General features: G+C 34.9%; 7 protein-coding genes across 7 annotated transcripts; 2 read left to right on the forward strand and 5 right to left on the reverse strand.

Annotated features, from left to right (window-relative positions):
- Positions 1-784: 784 nt before the first annotated feature.
- On the reverse strand, positions 785-1,860 carry LOC148166915 (phospholipase A1-like). The gene is made up of 2 exons (XM_088048031.1): positions 1,806-1,860; positions 785-1,758 (listed from the first exon to the last, which is right to left on the reverse strand). Exons 1-2 carry the CDS (start codon positions 1,858-1,860, stop codon positions 785-787), a joined length of 1,029 nt encoding a protein of 342 aa, XP_087904157.1.
- Positions 1,861-2,401: 541 nt separating this feature from the next.
- Positions 2,402-3,568, reverse strand: LOC148166916 (pancreatic triacylglycerol lipase-like). The gene is made up of 2 exons (XM_088047724.1): positions 3,490-3,568; positions 2,402-3,442 (listed from the first exon to the last, which is right to left on the reverse strand). The coding sequence occupies exons 1-2, from the start codon at positions 3,539-3,541 to the stop codon at positions 2,475-2,477; spliced, it is 1,020 nt and encodes a 339-aa protein (XP_087903850.1). The 5' UTR covers positions 3,542-3,568; the 3' UTR covers positions 2,402-2,474.
- A 4,858-nt stretch (positions 3,569-8,426) lies between these two features.
- Positions 8,427-9,586, forward strand: LOC148166917 (phospholipase A1-like). The gene is made up of 2 exons (XM_088047368.1): positions 8,427-9,403; positions 9,453-9,586. The coding sequence occupies exons 1-2, from the start codon at positions 8,454-8,456 to the stop codon at positions 9,508-9,510; spliced, it is 1,008 nt and encodes a 335-aa protein (XP_087903494.1). The 5' UTR covers positions 8,427-8,453; the 3' UTR covers positions 9,511-9,586.
- On the reverse strand, positions 9,568-11,033 carry LOC148166918 (UPF0235 protein C15orf40 homolog). Its single transcript, XM_088047367.1, has 4 exons — positions 10,862-11,033; positions 10,726-10,813; positions 10,548-10,675; positions 9,568-10,503 (listed from the first exon to the last, which is right to left on the reverse strand). The coding sequence occupies exons 1-4, from the start codon at positions 10,970-10,972 to the stop codon at positions 10,411-10,413; spliced, it is 420 nt and encodes a 139-aa protein (XP_087903493.1). The 5' UTR covers positions 10,973-11,033; the 3' UTR covers positions 9,568-10,410.
- A 4,012-nt stretch (positions 11,034-15,045) lies between these two features.
- Positions 15,046-16,959, forward strand: LOC148166919 (coiled-coil domain-containing protein 124-like). Its single transcript, XM_088047372.1, has 3 exons — positions 15,046-15,316; positions 15,368-15,651; positions 16,633-16,959. The coding sequence occupies exons 1-3, from the start codon at positions 15,158-15,160 to the stop codon at positions 16,814-16,816; spliced, it is 627 nt and encodes a 208-aa protein (XP_087903498.1). The 5' UTR covers positions 15,046-15,157; the 3' UTR covers positions 16,817-16,959.
- Positions 16,949-18,114, reverse strand: LOC148166920 (uncharacterized). Its single transcript, XM_088047373.1, has 3 exons — positions 17,976-18,114; positions 17,310-17,527; positions 16,949-17,262 (listed from the first exon to the last, which is right to left on the reverse strand). The coding sequence occupies exons 2-3, from the start codon at positions 17,523-17,525 to the stop codon at positions 16,993-16,995; spliced, it is 486 nt and encodes a 161-aa protein (XP_087903499.1). The 5' UTR covers positions 17,526-17,527; positions 17,976-18,114; the 3' UTR covers positions 16,949-16,992.
- A 417-nt stretch (positions 18,115-18,531) lies between these two features.
- Positions 18,532-19,336, reverse strand: LOC148166921 (uncharacterized). Its single transcript, XM_088047374.1, has 3 exons — positions 19,153-19,336; positions 18,975-19,105; positions 18,532-18,760 (listed from the first exon to the last, which is right to left on the reverse strand). The coding sequence occupies exons 1-3, from the start codon at positions 19,277-19,279 to the stop codon at positions 18,566-18,568; spliced, it is 453 nt and encodes a 150-aa protein (XP_087903500.1). The 5' UTR covers positions 19,280-19,336; the 3' UTR covers positions 18,532-18,565.
- Between the last annotated feature and the right edge of the window lie 1,288 nt (positions 19,337-20,624).

Raw genomic sequence — 20,624 nt, forward strand, 5'->3', positions numbered from 1 at the left:
GGTTTCAACATGACGAAATAATGCACAAAGTGCGGTTCTCTGACTAGTGGATTTTGAAATAAAACTGTTAAAACAAATAACCAATTAGCGATGGGCAAAACCATGTGTTATGTTTGCTTAAACCGGCACTGCAAAGCACATTTAAAAGCTTTTTGCCTAAAAACGATGATAATGGAAACAAGGCGTAACACAAATGCATCTCAGAGTAAACACAAAAAGCGCATAATTTTGTTAAAGTAAAATGTGTCAACAAATAGATTTCGTAAGATTTGCATTAAGAAACCTTTTGTGCTTTTCTCACAATTGATATAATTAAACGCGTGATATCACAGGGGGAAAGTTCGATCTTTAATAAATGTTATCGGTTTGTTGCTTTCACATAAAAATAGCAAGATCGCATTCACAGATAGAGAATGTGTAAAAGCTCATAGCAAACACGCTCATTTTGTTGTTGGCAGAACTAACTACACAAATGTTTCACAAAATGTTTGCTGATTGAATTATCATCACGAAACAAGTAAAAACGATACTGCAGCTTTGTAAACGAGTTATTTTACAACGAATTACCTAAGCAGAAAATGCCATGAAATTGTTTCATTCTAGTCCGTAGACAATTTCAATTGAAACATCCCAACAATTATCGTTTAATCAAAATGTATTTAAATGTAATGTACAAAGGTAATTTTTCTTTAAACCGAACTCAAATCAAAGAGAACGAAAGTTTTTCTAAAAAGCGTGTATTTTTAAACAAATACAAAATAATATAATTTCATTATGATCACAATCAAGCTGAAATTCCAAATGGTTGGTTTTCGCTGGTGGACAAGAAGTAGTCTCCGAAAGTACATTTCTCCAAATGAATATCGCCCATATATGATTTTGGCTTATCTACACAATTTCCGTTTTGAAACTGTTTCCAATCGGTGCACAAACTTGCTTCAAAAACTGAACTTCCTCTGCTTAAAGCTTCAGCCAAATATTTGTAGGCTTTGCTATGAGCGCAGGTTCCCGCCAAGTCCCAACCACATCCCGGTTGTGACATTCCACCATTAGGGAAAAAGTCAATGTGTCCCAAAGAACTAGCAAATCCCAGTAAGTTTCCATTGGTGTGCATAACTTGGACGAGTTTCCCATCGGAAATATCTAACCGATCTTCTGGGTGGTTCAACGAGAACAGAGGACCAGCAGGATCCAAACCAATGATATTACCGACTTGGTTAGTTACAGTTGCTCCTGCGCTTCCAACGACGTGGGCACCGAGACTGTGTCCAATCAACACAAAAGAAGAACCATCAATTTTGTATTTTTCTTGGATTGCGTTGATGAAGTCGCCAACAACTTTACCAACTGGAACGACTGAGCCTTTGGCACTCAAGTAGAGTTTGTTAGCAGGGCCGCTCCAATCAATGATAAACAAATTAACATCGTTGTTATTAAAAATAACCTGACGGATCTCGGTATTGACTGCTGAATTGCGGTTGTTGTTCCATCCATGAGCAACAAAAACGCTCTTTTTCCTGGGGTCGAAGTTTGTACGACTCAGCGCGCTTACATCGTTACTTGTTACAATGTCGGGATAGTTTTGATTGCTTCTGGTGTATAAATCATATTCCACATCCGAGACACTTATTCTTGGGGCGATTCCATCTTCTCCTTCGCGCAAATCTACCATTTCGTATTTACCATTGTTCTCGATATAAATGTATCTTTTGAAATTCGGGTCGTTTTCTTCAGGGACATACTGCCTCACTGGAGAAGCTAAGAAAAAATAATAGAAAATTTTCTTTGTTAGTTGATATTCTCACCTGGACCCGCGATCACAAAAGGAGCTAGCAAGAGGAGAAGGATTGTTACTTTCATTTTGGTTTTTTACTATGTTTTGAGACACGCGAGATTCTAACTTATATAGCCATTTTATCAAATCAAAAATCACTTAAGTAAAGCAATAGTTTCATCTTTAAACGATATTTTAATCCATGGATTAAGGGTATTGATCCGACAATTATATTTTATATTAAAATTATCCTTGATGGATTTAAGTAATAAAGGAAACGTGTGCATTGTGAAATAAAAATAAACCTTGTTATTGTTTCAAACACATTCCTGGAAAGTTCTAGTAGTGATATCGTACGTTAATTTGTTTTGTTGGCGGAAAATCTTTTGTAGGGGTCACACTAGGCTATTATCACTCAATAAAGCAGCAAAATTATCAATTTACGATTGCAATCAATGCAACGACAGAAGTCTTCAAAATCTAATGGATCTAGAAAAGCCAAGGTAAACCAAGACGATTCAGAAGAAGAAAAAAACTAAATACTGAGCGGGATCAAAAGAAACTAACTATAACTATAGAATTTGATCAAATTTGGGTTTTTATGGGTAGTTTTGCAAATGAAGCGACTTTTATGTAAGGAAATCTGTATTTTTGAACAAATACAATACAATAAAATCAATTTCGTGATTTTTCTAAACTGTCAGTCCTTCCCATAAGGTGCATCCGGGTTGGTTTCCAAAAAATAGTCTCCAGTTCCGTCCTCCAAAGTAATATCTCCCATATCCAATTGAGGATTACTCGAACAACTCTGTGCTAAAAACTGATTCCAATCGGAGCAAAAACGCGCTTCAAAGACCTTAGCTCCTCTAGTCAACGCTTCTGCCATGTATCTATAGGCTTTACCATGAGAGCAAGTTCCAGTTAGATCTACTCCACATCCCGGTTGGTACATCCCTCCATTGGGAAAATAGTCGATGTCTCCCAGAGAACTTCCCATTCCTAGAAGAATCCCATCGGTATGAATTACCTGTACCATTTTCGCATCGTTTTCATCCAAGCGCTCTTCAGGATGATTCATTGAGAATAACGGACCAGCAGGATCCAAACCAAAGATGGTACCGACTTGTTTAGTTACTGTCGCTCCTGCACTTCCTGCAACGTGAGCCCCCAAGCTGTGTCCGATTAAAGCGAAAGAATCACCATCAAGATTGTACTTTTCCTGGATTAAATTAATAAAAGCACCAACGACTTGACCAACAGGGACCACGGAGTTACGACCGATTAGGTAAAGTTGATTAGCCAGACCACTCCAATCAACGATGAATAAATTGATATCGTAATTGATAAAAATAGCTTCTTTGATGAGGGAATTAACGGATGAATTTCTATTGTTGTGCCAACCATGGATGACGAAAACTGATCGTTTTGCAGGGTTGAAAACCGACTGAATTGAATCAACATTGTTGGCTGTGATCACCACAGGATTTTCGAGATTGCTTGTGGTGTAGAGATCATATTCAACATCTGATACTTCAACTCGTGGAGATGCTGTCAGTTGAGTTGCACGTAAATCAACGAATTCGTAGCCGCCATTTGGATTTTCCACAGGGATATATCGTTTGTAGTCTGGATTTTTCTCTTGGGGAATGAAGCGCCTCTTCAACTTTGCTACGCAAAATTTGAAAAGTACCAAGATAAAAAAATACAAGACTTACCTGGACCAGCAAAAGCTAAAGAAACGAACGCTAGAAGAAATGCTACTCTCATTTTGGCTAGTGCTAAGCAAGTCGAGGATTTTTATTTATATTTAGTGCTTATCAGGTGATTTGATAACATCACTGAGATTTTTTACATAGATCTTCGACTATAATTGAGTGAAATAATCAAATTTGTTTTGCTACGTTTTTGGTTTGTGTTAATAAAAATTTGCATTGCGTTTTTGGTGCAAAATTGTGGATTTTCCGTGAAAATAGTTTTCCGTCTTAAAAATGCTGAAAATTTTTGTAATCTGATTGTAATTACAATGGGTACTTCAGTTTTTATCTCTCACATTTACGTGTAAACAAACTGCATGTTTTCGAGGTGACAATGATAACTCTGGATTACATGGAATTATCGGGAATTACTTCTAACACCTGCACATTCTCCACGACCATTGGACTTGATGTTATCAGTAATTGAAATCACACAATTCAAAGATTATGATCTTATTAAAACATACTTTAGTGTTGCAATAGTTTTGACTCGACGAATTTCCATTACAGAGAGAAACTCAATATTTCTCTATTGTCTGTGAGGGAAAATATTGCAAGAATGAGGTTCGCTCGTTTACATCTCGCAAATTTCATTCCATGTCAGATCGTCTGCCATCCAGCATAGTCTTTGACCTTTGATGTGACATTTGACATGCCGGGCACCACCGGCCTTGAAACACTTAAGAAGAAAATGAACAGTCCAGAAGCGCGTTAAAAATGTTTTCCAGAATTTCGCGGAAACGAGTGAACGTTGTTAATAAATCCATTCGCGAATAATAACATGTCTGCAGGCTACGATTGCACACATTTAATTTTGAGAAAAAGCATACATATCACGGCTATGTGCATTTCATAACGTTGAAACTTTTTAATTGTCAAGCCTCTGTTATTCAAATTTATTTCACTTGCGAAAAATAGCCAACCCTATGTTTCCTAGTTTAGTCACGTTTGTGCAGCTTTTACATTTAGCGCATTAGTGAGACGCTTTTCTGTAATTCCGCAAGAAATATTTAAACAAATGTGGCTTCTTGTTGTTAATCTTGGAGATTAAGATTGAGTACGATGAGAAATGTTCGAAAAGATGGCGATGTGGCTGTTTCTAAAGAACATTGTTTTTATGTGCATGCGATTGAAAGCAACACGCCCGAGGAAAAACGAAAGCACAAATCGGAAAATTTCTAGAATGATTTAATCTGGATCAATTTTGTGAACTGAACATCTGACACAACGTTTACCAAACGCAGAAAGAAACTAGTTTCAACGAATCAATAATCAAGCATAAACACAACTAGTCGTTATTATTAATTATTTATTGAATTGCAAGCGTTCATTTGGTTCGTTGATAGAGGAAAATCCTTTAACATGGGGCACTAGAGTCGAAAATAGAATTCCCGTGAAATTTTAATACCGTTTTAATCAAATAAACGAGACAAAATATTGATGTATTGATATATATACGTACTGTGCGTCTCTAATGGTACTTTTATGGACGTGTATTAGAATTTTTATTAATTTTGTAAAATCATAATGCGGATTATTATACCTCGTAACGATAATGGAAATTCGAAACATAATTATAAATAATATTCTCTGAAGAAAAATCATGACAAGCTCTTTGCTTAAATGCGATATATGCGCTCGCAACGTCAGGAAACTAACCCATTTAAATGTTTTGTGTACTTTGGCTTATTTAATTGAACACGACTTGCATTACCGCCCAAGAATTTAATCTCATCTAAATTAGTTGCTGATTGCAGGGACATCGTTAAACTAATGTTGCTTTCAAAGTTGCTAACAAATCAAAATTTTATAACGTGGTTAGATTTTGGTAATGTAATTAGAAATGCGAGTGCAATATTAGGGGTGTTGTTGGAAGTTAATTAGTGAAATGACGATTGTTCCTGAAGGGTGAGTGAGATTGCATCGATTTGCCTTTAAGGGTTCGGTTCTGGATTAATTCTTATTTCCTTGGAGTAAGTAGTTTAGATAAATTTGAAAGAGACCAAACAATTTGAGTTTCCTCGAAATGGGCTGTTTAAAAGTTTCTGTCAAATTGGTGATTAATGGGTGGAATATTGGAAGCGTTGATGGCAAATGTCGAAGTTTAATTTAGGAAATTGATTTTACTAGGTAAATCAAGATAAAGAAATAATGGAGGCATTCTATGGATCGTCCTATAATTACTACAATGTCAAGCTCTAGGGTTTGTCAGTGTGACAGGGGAGGTCTTATCTACGTTATCAACAGCGGTGTGGTGAATTAATTAAAGGAACTTGTGACACCATTAGTCACTTAACGTTGCCCTGGACTGTCTACAAATAGATAGACTAGCTGATTTACAGTTGTACACGTGGAGGGATGCTCAAGATCAACCCTAAAAGTGGACCCCAGTCATTTAAAAAAATAACAAATTAGTCAATTCACCAAAAACAATTCTATATTCTGTCGGCTCCGACCAGAGTTCACTGTAAAATAATTAACACCTACATTTCAATGAAATCGATCAGACTGTAAAGAGGGGCGACCCGACCAACTAAACATTGAAAATCCATCTACTTCTTCTATAAACAAGTCGCTTTCAAATTATTTAAATCCAACCGGTCAACAATCAACAAGTGACACGATTTCATGTCTGTAATCACTAATTTAAACCACTTTTGTTTCGCTTGGCTTTTATTTTTCTCGTTTAGAGACGTGGGCGATTCTGCGAATATACCTATGCATGGACCGCTGCTGGGAAACCAAGCGCTATAAAAATTTTCAGTATTTCCGGATTTTTCTCCGGCGGAATTTGGGCCGTATCTTAATTAGGAATGTTAAATCGCTTTTAACATCTAATTATGAAAAGTTAAATGTGAGAGTCGTTGTAGAATAGCTTGCGAGAGAAAGACTGTGTGGGCCGAAGAGGCGCCATGCCGCGACGAACAGGTGATAATGGCCAACAGATCTGTGTCCGCGATATAATCGTTCTTTTTGTGACGTTTCAACATTCTTGTTATCAATTTCTTAAAATATTCGCAATTGGAGGTGCCATATAGATGCCACTTCAGAAACCAGTTTTTAAACCTGTGACTGAAAAAACGATTTTTTCGGAACGGAAAACGATTTTGAAAATTGAAAAATCAGCTTTAGCTTGTTGTCTATCGAGTTTGACAATTTAAAACTGTCAGGGCAAAATTAAATCTAAAACCTAAAAATAAAATAAAAAAATTCAGTTGAGGCAGTAATGGAAAATTTTGTCCAATATAAAACCTTTGAGCGAGCCCACGGTTTCTAATTTGTACAACAGAACCATCTTTTGGCTAAATTAAATATCACGAAAGCGCAAATATTACAGGTTTCTGTAATACAAAGCGACATCTATAACGTAATGTACAATTATTTTTAAAATTTGTATATTTTCATGTTGAATTAAAATATCTAAAATTGAAGAAATAAACAAAATTTTATTGCGGACAATAATAACATTATTGGGATAAAATAATTTGTACAGGAAAAGTGGAAAATCATTTCTGAAGGGGAATGGTCTCCTCATTCTGAATCTGAAGTTTGTTTTGCCCCATCAGGTCCGGATTCAGAGATATTGACAATTGTTTTTCAGGTTTTATTGTACAGTTATTCAGTTTTAAAATCACTTTAATGCTAACGCAGCCCAGCATAATGCATTTTAAAAAACTTCTTGATGAAGAGTTCTTCGAATTAGAGAGAATTTTCTTAAAAGAAAATACTCGCTAATCTGTCGGAAAATTATCACAAAATAGAAAAGCGGCTGTCACTGAAAATTTATTCTTTTTATCTTCACTTGAACTTTTTTCCGGACAATTTGATGACAGTACCAATAAGATATATAATCAATTTTACGAAAATTTCGTCTAGGGTGAAAAAACATCTAAATTCATACGAAAACCTCTTCAAATTTATTTTGACCAACAAACTTTTTAACAGTTTCTGTATAATTTAATTTTTATCCGTGATTCTCCATTCTGATCAACAATAAAATAATTTATAAACGCAACATTTATCGAAAAACTACAATTTGTGGAGATTCGAACTAAAGTTTTTATAAAACCGTAAATTAACACAATGTTTTTTTTTAAATCATTTCATATTCTTTGTCATGTAATTTCTAAACGACAAAAGAGAATAACGTGGGCTTCGGATTCATGATGACCCGTGTTATCTTATCTCCATATGATCTTAAAAAATTGTTGATAGTTTTCCTTTGATCATCAACAATCCACATGTGCCCGGGACGGGCAATATTTCATAAAATCAATAAAAATCCGCTTAATAGCGAGTAAACAGGACAGTATCAAAAACAATGAGAAATCAATAATAGAACAATTAACTAAAGCTGACTTTATTATTTACAGTTGCCCAAACAATACTGCTGACGTTTTGGTATTTGGCCCAAATTAGTGAACACAGAGTCATCTGGGTTTGCAGTTTTGAGAGCCACTTGATCAATATCTCTGGACGATTCTTAGATTTCAGTTATTGCGACATCTGCTGTTGTTCGTGGGATTTAAGATAAAATGAATGTTCGATTTAAATTTATTAGTTTCCAGAAAATTCTATTGACTTTTCTTTAAAACCATAAATCAGAAAAACTTCAATAAAAATATAGAGGATGACAACTTTATATCGTTTATATATCATGACAACAATATATTAATTTAGTTTGATTAAAATTCAACTTCTAATGATGAAGTGTCTTCTTCGTAATTTTCAAAATTCCGTGTTTGCGTTATTAGAAACAACTCTAAAAACGTCAAAATGGATAATAAATGACGGATTATACTTTATTTATTATTTTGAAGAAATTTATTATTTTATTACCATATGACTCGTTTATTGCTTACTGATTGAGTAAACACTATAAAATAAGAAGAGTTTCTGCTCTGGGTCCAGTCGAAAAACCAGCCATGAAAGCATCGTGTTTGCTTTTTGTACTCATAGCGTGTGCCGTTGGCACCCAAGCCAGAATTTTCAACCCTGAAGAAAACGATGTGAACTACAAGAGATTCCAGTTGTTGGTGACCAAACGAGGAGAAGAAGAAATCGTTGATCTTCATGATGGACAGTCAGTAAAAGCTGCTGTGGCTGACGTGACTTATTATCTTTACACCGCGAAAAACACTGATACTCCTCATCCTCTGGCTTCTGATAACAAAGCTCGTGAATTGGCAAAATCGCATTTTGATCCGAAGAAAAGGACTATTTTCCTTATCCACGGATGGGTGGATGACCACACTGCTGATGTCAACACTCTTATTAGAACTGCAGTTCTTAAGAAGCTCGATGTCAACATTATCGTCGTTGATTGGAGTCCAGTCGCCAGTCTGAGTTACAGTGCCGCCCAAGGTTCAGTAACCAACATTGGGAAATTCGTTGGTGAATACATCAACAACATGATTGACGCCTATGGAATCACCGGAAGTCAGATTACTATAATTGGACACAGTCTTGGAGCCCACATCTCCGGTAACGCCGGAGCTGTTATCAAAAGTCGAGTTTCGCACATCATTGGTTTGGATCCAGCTGCTCCTTACTTCACTGTTGATCAAACAGACAACCGTTTAGATCCAACAGATGCAGATTACGTTTCTGTCATCCATACCAATGGTCGTTTCCTTGGTTTCTCTAGCTCAATCGGACACGCTGATTACTATCCAAACGGAGGATTGATACAAGCTGGTTGCGGAATTGATCTTCTTGGAGGTTGTTCGCATGCACGGGCCTTCCAGTACCTTGCTGAAGCGATAGAAGGAGCGAAATTCACCACCACGCTTTGTGGAAGCTATTCGGATTATCAGAAGAACAAGTGTACCAATAACAAGAAGGTGCTTTTGGGAAGTCTTACTCCAGACAAAAGGTTTGTAGTTGAAGTAGAGAAGTGACTTAATCATTTATTATTGTTTTAGCGTTGTTGGAGACTTCTTCTTTGATACGAACTCAGCTGCCCCATATGCACAAGGTTAATGTTTGACGAAAAGTGATCGAAAATGGACTATTAACATTTAGTTAGCATCTATAAAATTGTGATTTATGTACTTTATTGATTCCTACAATAAACTGTCGTAGACAGAGTTTGGTTTTTATAGAAATTCATGCTAACATTGAAGCTACAATTTTTTTTACAAATACTCTCAAAATTTGATTTGGAAATTCGTGGAAGACAACTTAATTTAACGCAGTCTACTTTCTAGAATATTTCCAAGTATCGGACAAATATAATTACGAAACATTTGTTTCAATATACATAACTTTTTCAGCAAGTGATCTATATTTGCAAGTAGATTTATTACTTTAGAAAGTATGCAGTGACATGTCTTTGTTTATCTAGATCACTATGCAAAACTCTGGTTATTTATAACAACGGCAAAATGAAGTGGAAGATATTTTTCAAACATTTAGTTGTGTAAATCGGGATTTCCACATAAACGAAATAGGCATAACATTGACACTAAAACAAATGAGAACATTTACATTTATGTCATCTTAGTAGTCTTAGTGTGTCAATATTTATTCCTTTTTTCGTTTGAAAACATCTTCGCATTGTACATATAAGCTTATTATTTAATTGTCTACATAGTAATAGTAGTTCTAATGACGTACTAGTAGTGCAATAGAATAGTTTTTGACCTGTTTTACAATGATAAAAATGCTTGTACCACTTCATCACTGTACATTCATAAATATCTCTATGGCTCAATATCTCTGGACAGTAGCCACTAAAGCTATCACTATGACATATATGTTGTAATTTTCACGCAAAACAGATTTTACTGTAATAATAATAAATTTTATGACGCAGAAAATTCAAAGATTTTTACTATTATTGTCAATAAATAACGATTAGAAGTGATAACTTTAGACTTCTTAGTCATTAATTTCCTTCAAAAGTTTCTTCTTAATATCTTCAATTGTGACATCGGCTGTTATTTTCAAAGTTTTATTCCTTGATTTGAATCCCTAAAAAACTCATTTTAGTTAAAAAAAGGGACAATAAAAACTACCTTATCTAGCGCCACATCACTCTTACGCAACCCTAAAACAGACGCCATGTATTTTACCAGTTCTGTATTTGCTTCACCCTCTGTCGGAGGAGCACTGATTTGCACCCCCACACCCTCTGAAGAAAAACCTGGAAAACTACACTGTTCTGACTGAACCACCTCAAATTTATAATCTTACTAGTCACCGCACTCTGTTTAGCCCCCGGCTTTGCTAATATAGAAATAATTATATTATTCGACTTGTCCCGACTAATGGGGCCCTCATCCTAAAATCGCCTAATTAAGTTTTAATCAAACATGAATAAAAGTAAAACCTTCACGGCGTTTTCCACCTTTTTCTGGGCCCCCTTGTTTTTGGCTTTCTTTGACATGGCATTCGCAAACTTCGGTCTTATTTGGGGCTGTCTTCCCCAAACCACAAACATAACCTGAAGTTTGAGGTTATGCTTTGTCGCTGTCAAAGTGACAGTTTGTAGAGAGAGTAAGTTGTGTGAACTTAGCTGCATACTTAGCTCCCCAAATCCCCACCACTAAGTTCGTTGCACAGCCGAATAACATTGTAATTTACTTAAAACGTCAGAAATGTTTGTTGATTAATATATTTGATAATTACTTGTGTGAAAAGTAGGTTCAAATGAACAAATTCTGAATTGGTAATAACAAACTATGTAGAAAAGACATCAAATTTTTCATAACTGAACTGTAAAAAGTACAGAATTATCCCGACGGATCTACCATTCTGGCTCGGGCTCAGGGTCCGGATCCGGCTCAGGCTCCGGATCCGGCTCAGGCTCAGGCTCAGGCTCCGGTTCCGGTTCCGGCTCGGGTTCGGGTTCGGGTTCGGGCTCGGGTTCGGGATGATGCACTATTCCAATAACAATAGAGTCCATTTTAAACTGCAACAACCATTACTACTTTGAAGGCAATAATAAAAAACTTACTTTAAGTGGTTCAAAACTAGCTCCTGTTGTATTACAGCCAAATTCAATTACTTCAAACTCGGGCATTTCTAATTCGAAAAAAACAATTTAGTGACATAACCACAATGTGCCTCGAAAGCGTCCTCGGGTAACAAAAGATGTAGTTTGGTGCCTACCTTTACTGCGCATTGCAGAAAAACGATGCAGCTCAGTGATTTTCTTGTAATTGTTAGAATAAAATCAACACTTGAACGGTTCAACTGCGATTTTCAGGTAAAAATGTTCGTTGACACAAGCAGGAGTACCAATCGTTCAAAATTTAAATAACTATTTTATATATAATACCAACTTTATTGTGCTATTCAAGTCAAATAAACCTAAAAGTGTGACGTCACAGGAAGCGCCAACTTTAAATCAATCTCCCAATGCAAAGCTTCGTAAAAAAGTCGACCTAATAACTTAATTTTACTCCAAAAATAAGTGACATATCGATTTCAAAACTTTGCCATTGTTTTAGTTATGAATTTTCGCGAAAAACTGCAACCTTCGACTGTAGACAAATCAAAGAACTGTTTCTTATGTAAAAAATTGCGAGAAAAAAGATAACGCAAACCGCATCTCAATATCTGAAATAGTTTCCGAGATATCGAGCACGAATTGTTTTGAACCGTCAAAAATTTGGCCCTCTGGCGACAATCCGAAATTTCAAACGGCCATAACTCGGTTATTTATTGACAAATTTTAAAAAATTATCATATTTTTGGATTCAGCGTGAAATTCTGCGTAAAATGAGACCAAATTTGTTGAGTTTGCTTAATAAATAAACGAGGTATTGGCCAAAAACTGTTTTGAAAACATTTTAGGGTGATTTTCAATCAATGTTTTCAAAATGAAAATGACGTTTAATAGCATTGAGTTATACATCAGTCGAAAGAGGAGCTTAAAATCTATCTACTGGCCAAATTTGAGATCTATAGGACAAATAGTTTGCGAGTTATGACTAAAAATTAAAAAAAAAATTTTCATCGTTTGAGTCGCAATTTTTTTCGCGAAAAATCGACAATCGAATTTTGGGCTTTTAAGCACTTTTTCTAACGTAAAATGAGCCGAGAAAAACGATGGCGCAAACCGCATCTCAATATCTCTAATAGTTTCCGAGATATTTAACTTTGAAAATTGAGAAAAATGAGAAAAAATGAAAATCAACTATCCGAAACTTTGATCGGCCATAACTCGGTTATTTGCATTCGTATCTGAATTTAAATCCCAGATTTGGAATCTGCGTAAAATTCTGCGTACACTGGTGTATAATAACTCAAGTTTACTCTAAAAAATAAGCGAGATATCGGTATGAGAAGTTTGGCCATAGTTTTAGTCATGAATTTTTGCGAAAATTTGCAACTTTCGACTATTGGAAAATTTAAAAACTATTTCTTATGTAAAAAATCGCGAGAAAAACGATGCCGCAAACCGCATTAAAATATCTCAAATAGTTTTCGAGATATCGAGCATGAATTGTTTGGAACCTTCAAAAATTTGGCCATCTGGCGACAACCCAAAATTTCAAACGGCCATAACTCGGTTCTTTATTGACAAATTTTAAAAAATTATCATATTTTTGGATTCAGCGTGAAATTCTGCGTAAAATGACACCAAATTTGTTGAGTTTGCTTAATAAATAAACGAGGTATTGGCCAAAAACTGTTTTGAAAACATCATTTTAGGGTGATTTTCAATCAATGTTTTCAAAATGAAAATGACGTTTAATAGCATTGAATTATATATCAGTCGAAAGAGGAGCTTAAAATCTATCTACTGGCCAAATTTGAGATCTATAGGACAAATAGTTTGCGAGTTATGGCCAAAAATTAAAAAACATGAAAAATTTTCATCGTTTGAGTCGCAATTTTTTTTCGCGAAAAATCGACAATCGAATTTTGGGCCTTTAAGCACATTTTCCGACGTAAAATGAGCCGAGAAAAACGATGGCGCAAACCGCATCTCAATATCTCTAATAGTTTCCGAGATATTTAACTTTGAAAATTGGGAAAAATGAGAAAAAATGAAAATCAACTATCCGAAACTTTGATCGGCCATAACTCGGTTATTTGCAGTCGTATCTGAATTTAAATCCCAGATTTGAAATCTGCGTAAAATTCTGCGTACACTGATGTATAATAACTTAAGTTTACTCCAAAAAATAAGCGAGATATCGGTATGAGAAGTTTGGCCATAGTTTTAGTCATGAATTTTTGCGAAAATTTGCAACTTTCGACTATTGGAAAATTTAAAAACTATTTCTTATGTAAAAAATCGCGAGAAAAACGATGCCGCAAACCGCATTAAAATATCTCAAATAGTTTTCGAGATATCGAGCATGAATTGTTTGGAACCTTCAAAAATTTGGCCATCTGGCGACAACCCAAAATTTCAAACGGCCATAACTCGGTTCTTTATTGACAAATTTTAAAAAATTATCATATTTTTGGATTCAGCGTGAAATTCTGCGTAAAATGAGACCAAATTTGTTGAGTTTGCTTAATAAATAAACGAGGTATTGGCCAAAAACTGTTTTGAAAACATCATTTTAGGGTGATTTTCAATCAATGTTTTCAAAATGAAAATGACGTTTAATAGCATTGAATTATACATCAGTCGAAAGAGGAGCTTAAAATCTATCTACTGGCCAAATTTGAGATCTATAGGACAAATAGTTTGCGAGTTATGGCTAAAAATTAAAAAAAAATAAAAATTTTCATCGTTTGAGTCGCAATTTTTTTTCGCGAAAAATCGACAATCGAATTTTGGGCCTTTAAGCACATTTTCCGACGTAAAATGAGTCGAGAAAAACGATGGCGCAAACCGCATCTCAATATCTCTAATAGTTTTCGAGATATTTAACTTTGAAAATTGGGAAAAATGAGAAAAAATGAAAATCAACTATCCGAAACTTTGATCGGCCATAACTCGGTTATTTGCAGTCGGATCTGAATTTAAATCCCAGATTTGAAATCTGCGTAAAATTCTGCGTACACTGATGTATAATAACTTAAGTTTACTCCAAAAAATAAGCGAGATATCAATATCAGAAGTTTGGCCATAGCTTTAGTCATAAATTTTTGCGAAAATTTGCAATTTTTGTTTGTGGCAAAATCAAAGAACTGTTTCTTATCTACAAAATTACGAGAAAAACGATGCCGCAAACCGCATCTCAATATCTGAAATAGTTTCTGAGATATCGAGCATGAATTGTTTCGAATCTTCGAAAATTTGGCCCTCTGGCGAAAACCTAAAAATTTGGCCTAGTTTTAGTCATGAATTTTTGCGAAAAACTGCAACTTTCGACTTTTGGAAAATCATAGAACCACTTTTTATCTAAAAATCGCGAGAAATGGCATAACCGTTTTTTTTTATCTGTTTTAGTTTCAAGGTTTAACCACTATATCAAATACGATTATTATCAGCTCAAGGCTGAGGAAAACGATGTTGAAAACTACACCTTTGTCTCGGTTATCGTTCCGGAGATATTTGGTTCCAAATCTTGTTACCGTTTGTTTTCGGCTGTGTGCAACGGACTTGGTGGTGGGGATTTACGAAGATGGGTGTAAAGCGCTAGGTTCACTCTTAACACAAGTTTTTTAGGTTATAATTTATAAATTAGTCTTTTAATTATTGTTCCATCTGTTTATAATGCCGAAAAAATTCTCCACCGAAAATTCAAAAGCAGTAGCTTCTCGGGAACGCAAGAAAAACGCAAAGGAAGCAGAACTCGTCAAAAAACAACAACAGCAAGACGATGCCTATTGGGAAGATAACGAGAAATCGATTAAAAAGAAACAACAAAGAAAGGTAATTAATATGTAGAAATGAACAATTTAAAGTTTCGATTTTGCTATTTAGGAAGAACAAGACAAGAAACGTGAACAACAACTCGCTAAGAAAGCTGAGAGTAAAATGTTGCTGGAACAAGAAATGAGCAGTCTTAAGTCTGGAAAGACAGTAAATCCACCATCAAAAATGACAAGGGCACAGATTAATACTTATGTGAATACTGCAAAGAAAGAGCCTGAGAAGAAGGAGAAAGTTGTTACTCATTTAGATGAGCCTCTTTTAGAAAATATCAATAGATTAACAGTTGAAGGAGAAGAAGCTAGGACTATTACTGAAGCCATCGGTATTTTAAGGTATAAAAATGAATCGAATTTGTCGTTAAAATTACTGTCTGAATCTTGTATTATTTAATTTGATAATGGTCTAGTTTTTATTTTTTCATCACTAGCCTAGTTTTGTTAAATTCACCACACAGAAAAAACGACGACCAAAATGAACTGGGACAAGTATTATTGGCATTGTTAAACGGGACAAAAATTAATCTATTGAACTACTAATAGGATGTCATCGTGACTACTGTCACTAGTTGTAAGTAGGCAATTTGTTAAGGGTACCAATGAATTCAAAAGTAAATAATAATATTTATTAATTCAACAGACCGAGGTTCAAATTAGAATCACATATACAAATATATAGACATAACAAGTACAATAAAATAGAATGAAGAACAAAGAACATATAACATTGCGCAAGATAGGATTTAGAGTTTTTATATGATGTAGCAGCGAGTACGTAGTATTTTGAGGGTAAGTGCATAAACATATAGCAGGTATGTGGACGAAGCGCATGCAAGTGGCATTGAATTTTGCCAAATTGAATAATTAAGTACCAATATTTTTTAATGCATCTGGCGCTATCAGAAGATGACTGGCCTACTAACTACAACTGCTGAACATGGAAATTGGAATTTTAGTTTTTTTTCTGCTTTCCCGAACCTCTAAATAAAATTCGGTTGTTGTTGGATTGTGTTTTAAGGGGTTCTTAATATGAGAGTCATTTTTAGGATCTAATGTTATTGCGCCATTATTAAAATATCGAATTTTAAATTTTCATGTTATTGCTCTATGTAGCACTGTTAAGCCTACAATAATAATCATTGTACCTACTTCGTTCATGAATGAAATCCTGATTTACGCAACTAAATTTTTGAGAAATAATTTCCAAGACTTGTACCAGTTACAATTTTTTATTAATTTTTTTATTACGTTTTTTATTGAGAAAACATTCTGTGCATACATTTTTTGTATGTTTTCACTAATTGTTACATTTTTTAGTTCCAAGCCTGACGATCTTGATAAACATCCCGAGCGTCGAATGAAGGCCGCATACACAGCCTTTGAAGCTAAACGTATAGAAGAACTGAAAACTGAAAATCCTTCACTCCGACTATCGCAATTAAAACAAATGGTGTTCAAGGAATGGCAGAAATCGCCTGAGAATCCAATTAATAAACAATAGAGAATGATAAAAAGAATAAATTTCATCACGAAGAAGCGTAGTTTAGAGAAGTTAAAGCACTAATCTAGGGCTTATTTGGTAATTCTGATTAATTTGGTTGTGTATATTTTGTTCCAACATTAATAGAAAATGTGTCACAACAATTTTTGTTTTATTCAAGTTACATAATCTCATGACTATGTGATATTTCGTGTAGGTAGAGCTGGAGGAGGGACATCCGGTATGTTAGGGTTTCTCTTTAAATTAGCGATGACATTTTTTGGGTCGTCTGGCTTCTGGAAAGCTTCTTCAGGTTTCGGCGACAATTCCGGACTAGCTTGGGGTTGATTAGGTTCATTTAACGGTGGGTAAAAACCCTGAGGGTTGTAACCATAAGGGATGAACTGTTGAAACGGTTTTTGGAGTTCGTCCCCATGAGGGTTTTCCACAGGCTGTGCTTTATGTACCTTGAAACAAAATTAGTGGCGGTTTTATTAACACTGAAGGAACTTACGTAGTTTGGTTCGAAGGTACCAAGTGGCGACTGGTAGAAAATGGGTGGCAGTGCTATTCCCAAAGACGTGGTTCTTAAAACAGGCTCGTAAATTGGCAGTGCATGACTAGGAGACAGATTTTTTTTCGTGCTGATTAGAACATTGTAGATTTTGGGCGTTCTAGGGTCAGCACGAGCGACTAAGAGCAGTGCAGACAATGATAACAATCTGTACATATCTAAAAAAAGAGTGAAGATAACTGTCCTTCATTAAACAACCGGATTTTTTAAAGCCTGCCCAAATGATGTTCCAGATGAATCGGAAAACAGCATGACCAATGTCATTTCCAGTTGATTAAATTCAGATTGATGCGGTTTAACGCAGGTGTTTTTTCATGTAAATGACATTGCTAATTTTGCCAATAATTAGTACAGGACGACGATCAGGAACTGTTAGAAATTTTCGAAAAAAAATGTGGTGGGGTTCAAAACCGCGCACTGCCTGCAAATTGCGGTTAATAACCACCTTATTAATATTCAACAGTAAAGTGTTAATTTGAGCGAGTCACTTTTGTGTTAACAAGCGGTGTAATTATAGTAATTAAAACAAAGCCGGTAGATCCAAACAAATAATGGTCACTGCACAAATTTTGAATGAACCCACAATACACCAAACACATTATTTACCTTGTATAAATTGTTTCACGTCACAACTGCAAATAATTGCCTTGATAAAACAGAGAGGTCTTATATAGTTGTTGAGGTTGTTCTTTGTACCGCTCAACTATTCGTGTTCACTTGTGAAGTACATTTTTCAACGAAATCCCTTCACTAACTCGAGCCTTGTATGCAATCAAGGTATTTGCAATGAAATTTATTGTTGTTGTGATTATTGATATTTTTTACGCGAATCAGTTATATGATCAACGATTTTTTTTTAAATTTAAGCCACTTCAGATGGGAGTTAACAAGGCGTGGACGGTTATTATGAAATAACAACAAAACGGTTTATTAGATGCTTTGTAAACAACATTGGCTAACTAAAGGAGTGTCCGAACTCTTCAATTTTTCACCACCTAAACAGTGGAGTACCGATTTACAATTAGATAAATTTACGTCCACCACTGATTTGTATTGTTTCTGGCCTTTTACCATTTCAAGTACAACTCAATTGAACTTGAAACAGGCGGTTTGATAAGGTGACAAGAAAAACTAGTTTAATCGCGATCCGCCAAATTCACTCTCACTTAATGAGTAAGATTTATTTTAACATAAATTTACACTTTATTCTTGTCGTGTCCGAAAACTTGAACGAAGAAATGAAAACCTTTTCCATATTCGGTCATCACATTAAATTCGACGTAATTATGACCAACACCTCCAGCTACAAAACTTGGGTAACCTCCAGCACCATCAGGCACTTCGTCATAAATCTTAACGCAGGTGATGGACACTTCAGCTTCAACGTTCACCTGTAAAAATGAATTTTAACACGTGTCCTTGCCTCATGTGCAGTGGGTGCTCCAGTTTTATTTATTATAACAAAAATAATTTCTCTCAAAACTCATTAGCATTTAATAAGGTCACCTAAAACACAATTAGGCAGTTCCTATCAAGATTTAATCTCACAAATCGAATTCATTTCGGAAATTGGTAACCTTGTGATTTGCAGGAAGTTTTACGCACTTTTATAGCAGCAGACACGTGACTTTTTCCATCGTTATTTAGAATGATATTTTCTTGGTGGAGAATATTATCGGTGGGTTTGCATCGCCCGATAAAAAGGTGGTGAGGTTTTTTTAATACTTTGTATTCAACTGAAACAATTCGATAAAGGGTGGTTTAAAGTTGTTTTATTACTTACTTGAACCTCGAGCCACTTCTTTAGCTTTTATGGTCGTTTGAGCTGAGGGTGGAATATCGTAAGAAATTATTGGGGCACAAGAAATATACGAAAGAAACGCGTACAAAATTAGAAGACGGAAATACATGGCTGCGTGTATCGAAATATTCTGAAAATTCTTAATATTAATCGTTCGATTAATTTTATAGGTCACTGCCCCAAAGGTTATCGAAAGATGACTCTAGAAATTAAAAATCCAAGGAATTTTTGAAACAGCTAAGATTGAGGAAATCAAACGAACGGGAGCCTAGAAAAAACTGCTCCGCGGAGGTGATGTTCATTCATCCGAATGATGGCATTTGTATTGTTGTTTGAACGGTATTTATCAATAAGGTTAAAGGCTATGAATGACAATTGCAACAAAATTCTTCACAAGGAAATTACAATTTTTAAGTTTTAGTAACGGTAAGTTAAACTTCCGAATTTTTTTCACGGATATTTACTTTTGTTCTTTGATTCTGCTCCAGTGAGATAGAAAGGTCAATCATTAATCAATATTTATGAACATCGTATTTTTCAATCATGTTCTAATATTGATATTAGACTGGCTAGACTTTTCGTTTTTTGTTGCTCTCATAATTTGTAGCAGCACCATCTATATTTTGGTTTGTACATCTAAAAGTAGTCACAGAGGTCATCTGTAAATCTAGGTACGATTTTTTTTCCGACTACCAACAGATGGTGCTGCTACGAATGTAAATTAGTCACTCTGTTCCATAGAATGTCGATACATTTTAGCGGAGTTTTTTTTTATGTTCGAATTTTAGTATTAAAACAATTTATTGATTTATTGTAAAGGTAAAAAGTGAGAAGAATTTGGAATTAGCGAATAATTTTTTGCTGCTCTTGTAAATTGGACGGTAGGGTTCTTCTAATTAAAATAATTAGTGCAATTACCTAATTTGGCGTCAAGCTAAAAAGAATATTGTGTTTTTCTTTTAGTATTGATCATGAGGGTGTTTTTGTAAATTTAGTCTCATCTCACGTTTATACCATTTTCTTTGTTTTGTAAGATTTCTGCGAATTCATCATGTTGATTAGGTTGTTTTTAAAATGTTGATTCCGGCAATTTTCCTTTAAAATTGTTCTGAATTACGTTTAATTGATTTATTCTCTAAGTAAATAGAGTTTTCGTGTCGCTTTGTGAAGGTTTAATTCTGTGTTGAAAGCGGAAATCGTTTGTCTAGTAGTGGATATTTGTATTTGTTTTTTTGGCAAATCTCCGTTATTATTTCGCGAGTCCATGGGGAAACGTATTCCGCTAATAAATGGGTTCAATTTTGAGGCACGCCATTGTCTTGGTTTTTCACCGTTTTCTGCTTTTGTATAATTTCGTTTTAAATAGTTTTTACGTTTTGATAAAATTTTAACGTTTAATGAGGCAATTTAAAAGTGATATCTGAAATGAGTGGGAAAAGTGAGGATTTGAAGTT

The sequence above is a fragment of the Gnatocerus cornutus genome, chromosome 10, assembly GCF_029298725.1.
Source record: "Gnatocerus cornutus isolate USDA-ARS CGAHR chromosome 10, icGnaCorn1.1, whole genome shotgun sequence".
In the NCBI taxonomy this organism is placed as follows: domain Eukaryota; kingdom Metazoa; phylum Arthropoda; class Insecta; order Coleoptera; family Tenebrionidae; genus Gnatocerus; species Gnatocerus cornutus.